This window comes from Barbatula barbatula (genome assembly GCF_947034865.1).
Source record: "Barbatula barbatula genome assembly, chromosome: 21".
NCBI lineage: Eukaryota > Metazoa > Chordata > Actinopteri > Cypriniformes > Nemacheilidae > Barbatula > Barbatula barbatula.
The window spans coordinates 9,199,813-9,207,012 of record NC_136784.1 but is presented as its reverse complement, the minus strand read 5'-3'; the positions used below and the strand labels follow the sequence as shown (position 1 = coordinate 9,207,012).

The 7,200-nt window shown below is 36.7% G+C and overlaps 3 protein-coding genes across 3 annotated transcripts; 1 reads left to right on the top strand and 2 right to left on the bottom strand.

Moving 5' to 3' along the window:
- Nucleotides 1-156: 156 nt before the first annotated feature.
- On the top strand, nt 157-3,108 carry rbm48 (RNA binding motif protein 48; the record flags this gene model as incomplete). The annotated part of the gene is given in 6 exon segments (XM_079485098.1): nt 157-282; nt 423-477; nt 480-612; nt 861-1,006; nt 1,175-1,713; nt 1,831-3,108. Coding segments are annotated over 6 exon segments (1,071 nt in total). The 3' UTR covers nt 1,903-3,108.
- Nucleotides 1,908-3,338, bottom strand: clxn (calaxin). Its single transcript, XM_079485107.1, has 6 exons — nt 3,169-3,338; nt 2,862-3,017; nt 2,519-2,623; nt 2,294-2,445; nt 2,107-2,211; nt 1,908-2,018 (listed from the first exon to the last, which is right to left on the bottom strand). Exons 1-6 carry the CDS (start codon nt 3,233-3,235, stop codon nt 1,965-1,967), a joined length of 639 nt encoding a protein of 212 aa, XP_079341233.1. The 5' UTR covers nt 3,236-3,338; the 3' UTR covers nt 1,908-1,964.
- A 32-nt stretch (nt 3,339-3,370) lies between these two features.
- Nucleotides 3,371-5,348, bottom strand: grna.1 (granulin a, tandem duplicate 1). The gene is made up of 5 exons (XM_079485106.1): nt 5,089-5,348; nt 4,807-4,995; nt 4,589-4,726; nt 3,806-3,935; nt 3,371-3,668 (listed from the first exon to the last, which is right to left on the bottom strand). Exons 2-5 carry the CDS (start codon nt 4,993-4,995, stop codon nt 3,655-3,657), a joined length of 471 nt encoding a protein of 156 aa, XP_079341232.1. The 5' UTR covers nt 5,089-5,348; the 3' UTR covers nt 3,371-3,654.
- Nucleotides 5,349-7,200: the final 1,852 nt, after the last annotated feature.

The following is a 7,200-nucleotide window of genomic DNA, read 5'->3' as shown; positions in this document are numbered from 1 at the left end:
TGTTTTTCTCTTGTGTTTGTGCTGGAAGCTTCAAGTACCCAAGAAAGTTCCTTGTGTGCACGGACACGAATATCTCCAAACCCGCATTTTAAAACTGAGACTTGTATTTTGAAAATCTCACAACCGTGTACTTCAGTCGCCGACTTCACAGCGGAAATGGACACCTCCGTTTCAAAGCCCTCTGTTTGGGACACTCCAAAAATATTAAAACACCACGAACAACAGCATGTTGCTCAAACACGTCCAAAGTACAGAGAGGGAAGAAACCTCAAAGCCGTTAAGGTGAGTTTCTTCTATTAACTAATTCCAAAAGATTCACTTACCTTACCAAACAGTGCGCTTTCAGTTGACTAACGTTAGATTTTAAGCCACACATATCAAGTCTTATGAGTGTTTATATGGCTCCATCTCTCTGATTTCAGGTTTACACCATTAACTTAGAGTCTCGGTTCCTGTTAGTTCAAGGGGTGCACGCTATTGAGTGATGACAGAGCTCGTGCAACGCTTTGCTCTCTACGGAGTGATCGAGGAATACAGGGTGCTTGATGAATATCCAGCAGAGCAGTTCACTGAAGTCTACTTATTTAAATTCCAAAAGCTTACTTGTGCCAGGTAAGGATGGACTAAATCTTTTGATAGTCAATAAGAGTCAGAAAATGTGGTTTTCATCTGTGATAACTATTTTCATAGTCCATGCCCACTGTTTAATATTTTCTCAATATTGTATTCTGTATTTATTCTAACTGTATGTCCTGCACTTGCTAATTGCACTTCTGGTTAGACCTAAACTACATTTCGTTACACTGTACTTGTATATGTGTAATGACAATAAAGTTGAATCTAATCTAATACATTTGCAGGGCAGCTAAGCGTCACACTGATGAAAAGAGCTTCTTTGGAGGACAACTGCATGTCTGTTATGCCCCCGAGTATGAAACTGTGGAAGAAACGAGGCAGAAGTTGCAGGATAGGAGGAGATACGTTAACCGAGTAAACCAGAAACCATGTATGCCTTGGTTGTTGTGGGTTGATAGAATTAATATATTAGTCCATGTTATTACATGTCAAACTCGTTGTTTTAGACTATTACATTTTGACAGATTCGGTTCTTTAAGCATCTTTTTTTATTATAACCAATTTACAAAGGCTGGCTACATTTATGTTGTATCCACAGCAAAACAACACGATCAGCAGTGGGATGAAAGCCCAGAGATTCCAAAAACAGAAACGCCAACAGCTGCAGCTCCTGAGGTTCAGAAAGACTTTAAAAATATCAGAGAGGAGAATGTAAATTCCGACTTTCCCTATTTCTCTTTACCACCCAAGAATGATCTTTTTCATAGCTGTCACAGTTTTCAACAGCTGTTACAATTTCCGAGAACGGAAAGGACATTAGCTACAGAGGACAAGATGGGTTCGCTTTACCATTACGTTCCTCCTGTACCAGACACTTCGAAGCATTTCACACCCTGTTCATCCTCAAGTAATAAAGAAAAAGATCTGAAGAACCTGTCAGCATCTGCTAGATTTATACCACGGACTGCACATTTAGAAAGCAGAAAAAGAAAATCAGAGGAAGAATTACTCTTTTCAAAAGAAATGGACAAAAATGGACCCATGATTGGTCCGAAACTACCAGAAATGCCCAAATTGGACATGGAGGATGAATCATTGAATGTAACCGCCAATTTGATTCGTCGAACAATTACTAAGGTTTGTTTATTTTGTTTATTGTAAATATTTAACTACATTTTATACTGCCGCACAACAGTCAATTATTGCTTTTAATGTAGTTCATTAAAATAGTTCATTTACATTTTTATCTTTCAGGTTACATCTGTACCAGAGATCAAACCTGCACAAGGAAAGAGCACCACTGCAAAGCCTCGTAGAAGAATTTAAGACAATCCCATAATTTATTCTGCCACAAAAAATATTGAGACACATTTTCTTTAGTGGACAATTCAGTGAAGTTCTTGTGGTTCCTGGAATGCTTGTTGCTCAAATGACTGTATACGCTGCCAAAAAAAACATGAACAGTTTAGATTTTGGCAATTTAAAGGGTGCTAAATGATATCTCCACAAAAATTAGCTTGTGCGTTTTACCTTTAGATGTGGGAGGCAGTTGCCAAAAGCTTCTAGTAAAAGGTTTTCATCTCTGACCGTCGACTTGAAATCAACATAAGATACTTTTCCATCATGGTCATAGTCCTGAAAAACAACAGTGGCATGTATTTTTTATAGTGAAATGTTTTGTATTGAAAATAGTCAATAATATTGGAAGCATTAATACCATTTTCTTCAATGCAATGTCCACAAGATCCTTAACCCCCTCATCTGGATCCTCTTCAGTGGGTTGTCTAATAAGACTGTCTTTCAGCATATGAAACATTTCCTCTCGCGATATGTATCCATCACCGTTCAGGTCGTATACATCAAAACAGTCTGAGATTATACGTGAAACAGTGTGTGATGTCATGTCCATACCACGTTTATAACTTTACTTTTAAATACTTACATTTAATCTTTTCATCCATTGTCCCCCGTAGAAAGACAGACAGACCTTCTACCCATTCTTTCACACTTATATAGCTGTCATTGTCCTTGTCAAATGCACGGAAGACTGAAAGCACAGGTGGTTACCAACTTAATATCATAGATTGATATGTTTTCTTATATTCAGGTTTACACACCCCTTAAAAACTAGTAATAAGAGATAAAGATCATAAATATCCCCACTTTGTTTTAAATTTAGTACTGCCCTGAGTAAGATATTTTAACTCACAGTTACTGAATTCTCCCAACAGTAAAAAAGTAACTAATAAAAACTAAGTTTTTAACGACAGATTAAAAAAATGTACCTCTGTCCATCATCATATCGTCAGTCATGTCAAATGTGTTGTGCAGTATATGTCTGAAGTTGAGCCGGTCTAGGCCATGTCCCGCTTTTCTCTCTGTCTGTTCTCCCAGCAGAGCATTAAACAGTCTTATCAGACACTCCACCTCCATTGTGTTGACTACAACATGATCAACATAGTGTTCATTTTTATCACTCAGAAACACATTCCAATGGTATAAAGAGTTTCTACTTCTGAGTTTGAACTAATCATGCTTCTTTACTATAATATAAACGAAAATAAAAATAGGTTTGAGATAGGGCCTACTTACAATGTTTGACTTGTTTGCGCAAGGTTTCGGCAAAGTTTTGTATGAAGTTTCTGTTCATCGCCGACATTTTCTTCCTATTCAAAAGCCTGGATGTTTTCTGTTGCTATAGAAACGGGTGATGGGCGGAGCTATGTATTCCGAGGGGCGTATTTTGTAGAATAAACGCGGATGGATGGGTGATTAAAAGAAAAACACGATCACGAAGGGAAACAACCTTTTATTAAAGGCGCTGGCAAAAATATCTTATTTTATACGTCTATTAAATCAATTATTGGTTTGCATAAACCATAAAATCACGGAATTGCTATTCAAAATGCACAGAGGATACACAGATGAGTAATGCATAGATGATAGTCAAAGTAGTAAATACACACGACAAAAGCAAAGAAACGTTTATTAAATGATTTGACGAATTCATTGGACTTGTATTCATCACATTAATAATCTTTGGTAACAGGTGAATGCGGTCACGGGTGTTTTCTATCCTCACAGGACTGGCCCTATAAAACAGAGAAGGTATAATGAAAAAAAAATGATAATCATAATTGATATGCATGTACTTGTTGGATTGAAACCTGTACATTTTGATAAATATATATAAATCTGATTAGGTCTGAAAAAGTTAAATAGTTCTTACCTCTGCAGCACCCCCACTGGCCATCTTGGGTCTTGCAGCAGAACTTCTCAGCTGGGCAGGAGACATTTCCATCACATTGTACAATCTCTGCCTGATTCTGCCTTTCAAGAGCCTCATCCACTAGAAGAAACTTAAAAAAGAAAACCATTTTAGAAGTCTTGCTCTGAAGCCTTTTATCCCTGTTTTATTCATGACGTATTGTTTAGTATACTGTTTATATTAGTATTAATATTAATAAATGCCGTCGTTTGATTCAGATGATTTTTTATTTTATTTTGTACAATGTGGGAGATACATTGTTTTTTACTTGTTAAAATCTAATTTAAAGGTAATTTACTAATAGTTTACAGGGAGATGAATTCTTTAAACAGAGCTTGTATCTGTACTTGACAGAAATCCCATTTATTTCCTTTTATAAATCATGGTCAACTCACATGATTTAATTTTTTTGTTGGTACAACATTCACATCGCCCCGCCCCTAATCACACTTTACATTGCTCAACTCTATGATAAGATGTCATGTGACAGTGACCTTACACTTACAAAAAGTGAAAAAAAATTCTGCCAGAACATTATCTTGTCATTTAAGGGATTTATAACTTTAAAAGAATGCAGTGCAGAAAAAAATATGGGTAAAACATATGCCAAAAATATCTTCATATCAAAACAGTAAATTTTTACATTTTAAAGTGAGATAGCTTTATTTCAAGTAATCGAGCATAAATCGGAATAAATCTTCAAAAAGTTATTTCACTTTGGAGTCACAAAGTAGAAGCACACACCTCAGTTTTCTGGAAGGCTTTTGAAGCCGGCTGGACGGAAGATGGCAGTTTCATCCACCCCCTCAAACATTGGGTTGATGTAGAATCACAACGATAGCCATGTTTACAGCAATGAATTCCATCTCTGCAGCACTGACCCTAGAGAAGAATCAAAAACTTAATTATAAACAATAAACATAGACCATAAAATACAGATTCACGGATTCTGATCTATTTACCATAGAGAATGGACAGCAGGTCCACTGGCCGTAAGGAGTTCGACAACATGTTGTGCCATCGGGACAATAAGTGAATGAGTCACAGAACACCACAGAGAGAGAGGGAGACTCCGCTGGAGCGGAGATCTCAGTTAATGTATCATCTGCAGCTGCCAGCGCTGCCATGAAGAACATCAACACTGGTACCATCTAAACATTCAAACAGGTTCTTAGTAAAATGTTAAATGTGATTTATTACTAAACGAACATAAACCTACATTCATACTAAACAACTGGGTTTACCTTGCTGTTAAAGTGTATCTCTTCTTCTGTGGGTCAGGTTTTTCTGATGTCTGCGATGTCCTGAATCTGCCTTGACTTGTATTTATGCACGTGGCCCCTCCCTCTTTAAAAAAGATCAAGTTTGGTTACATTTTAACCAAGACACTAAAGTCAATGCTTGATGAGTTCCTCAACTTGTTGGAGTGTGTTTAAGTTTCAATTCTGGGGGAAAAATGCCCCAGATTGTGAAACAAGGGATTAGTGTAACCAACCAAAAAACCACACAAATGCACACACTTCCATTATATAGTCAAGTCAAGTCAAGTCAGCTTTATTTATATAGCGCTTTTTACAATTTTCATTGTTACAAAGCAGCTGTACAAGAAAACATTGACTCTAAGTAAATCATAAAAGGTTATGGAAGTCAAAACACAGGTCAAATATCAGACACACAATAAATTCCTATATGCAGAGTTAATTAAATAATACTATCAAATTCTAGCAGCCCCCCCGGCCAGGCAAACAGTGCAAAACAGTATGCAAACGGTGGCGAGGAACCCAAAACTCCAACCTCAGAGGGAGACCAGGCCTAACCAGGGGATTCCAGTTCCCCTCTGGCAAAAACTGCTGCCTCTGCACAAGCTCGACAGTGCTTGCACAACAAGGCAAAAATAAAAAACAAAGTTAGATTTAAAATTATCATTAATAATCTAATAGCGACTGAAGTTTTGTAGAGTCGCCACGTCCTTCGTCCAGCATTTGTTAGGTCCAGCATTTGTTATATAGACTTTTATACACAGCAAGTTATGATACTAACTCGAACCTAAACCATACACACCTTTACTGTAAAGGGTGCCTGTTACTTCAATAATGTCAGTAATGTTATATACAACACACACTTGAGGATGCTCAGTTTAATAATGAATAGACATAAAAGAAAACATTCACAAATGCAAACAAACGTTTATCGAACAAGGATTTGCCAAAGTGATTTCACAGTATAAAATGTTTTAAATTCATAAATCTAATACATTTGGATAATGGCCGTTCTTTAACTTTGAGAGCAATGACAAAGTATGCAAAAGTGTAAATACTTGGGGAAAAGTGTAGTCATACGTTTATAGGCTATAAAAAGTGACGTAAACAGCACACTTACACACATATTTATCCAAATGCTTACAAAAAAAAACCCGGATGGTTGGTGTAAAATATTTAGCTCTTTGCAACATGAAAATATGTTTTGTTGTCTCTGAATGGCATTCCTGAATTAATATGATCTTTAAACAAAATAATACCAATGTACACCAATCATCAAGTTTATACAAACATCACAAATCCTCCTGATCACCGCTGAGGGGGAAGTGAGAATTACAATGACTTCTGGTTTATCAGAACCCATTTTCTTAAAAGTATACTCGTTTTCCAACATTCCACAAAATATCTTCCTTTGTGTTTGACAGAACCAAAAAATGAAAAAACAATGTCCTTCTATGGCAGTCAATGGTGAACTGTTGGTTTACTGTCATTACAGCACAGACCCTATAAACACAGATTAGAGATTTATTAGTATAATCATAATGAATGTTTTTATAGGTCATATATGGATCGAGAAATTCTGTTTAAATGATTTAAGAATGCATCAGAACTACATATAAACTACTGAACTACACACAACTACTTTCATATAAAAATCTCAACCGAAAAGTTTCAACCAACCCCTTTCACAACGGCATGATGTTGAATCACAGTGATATCCATGACGACAGCAGTGCTGTCCATCCCTGCAGCACTGACCCTACATGAGTGTGAAGAAATAAAACAACAGGTCATATTTTAAATAAGGTTCTATTTCCTAATGTTAGTTAACTACATTTGGTGCGTTAATAAATGTTAACAAATTTGGAGCTTATCATCAATCTATACAGTTTGAACAGTAAAAAAAGTGCACATTTTCCAGTCTTCTATTTTCAATAGGGACAGGACAGCAGCTCCACCACCCAAAAGGATTCCGACGGCAGGTTGTGTAATCAGGACACACCCTGAAACATTGCAATGCACAACGGCAAGATTTTCTTGGGCGGAGAGATCAGTCATCGCCTCTTCTGCAGCAACCAGCACTGCCATGAACAATAC

What these genes read in the sequence shown, in the direction of transcription:
- clxn (XM_079485107.1), bottom strand. Translation starts at nt 3,235, where the DNA reads ATGTCGGCGATGAACAGAAACTTCATACAAAACTTTGCCGAAACCTTG. An exon ending in CGATATGATGATGGACAGAG is followed by an intron (nt 2,624 to 2,861) that starts GTACATTTTTTT and finishes CTGTGCTTTCAG; the next exon opens with TCTTCCGTGCATTTGACAAG. An exon ending in ACATTGCATTGAAGAAAATG is followed by an intron (nt 2,212 to 2,293) that starts GTATTAATGCTT and finishes GTTGTTTTTCAG; the next exon opens with GACTATGACCATGATGGAAA.
- grna.1 (XM_079485106.1), bottom strand. Translation starts at nt 4,995, where the DNA reads ATGGTACCAGTGTTGATGTTCTTCATGGCAGCGCTGGCAGCTGCAGAT. An exon ending in CCTGCTGTCCATTCTCTATG is followed by an intron (nt 4,727 to 4,806) that starts GTAAATAGATCA and finishes ATTCTTCTCTAG; the next exon opens with GGTCAGTGCTGCAGAGATGG. An exon ending in AAGCCTTCCAGAAAACTGAG is followed by an intron (nt 3,936 to 4,588) that starts GTGTGTGCTTCT and finishes TTCTTTTTTAAG; the next exon opens with TTTCTTCTAGTGGATGAGGC.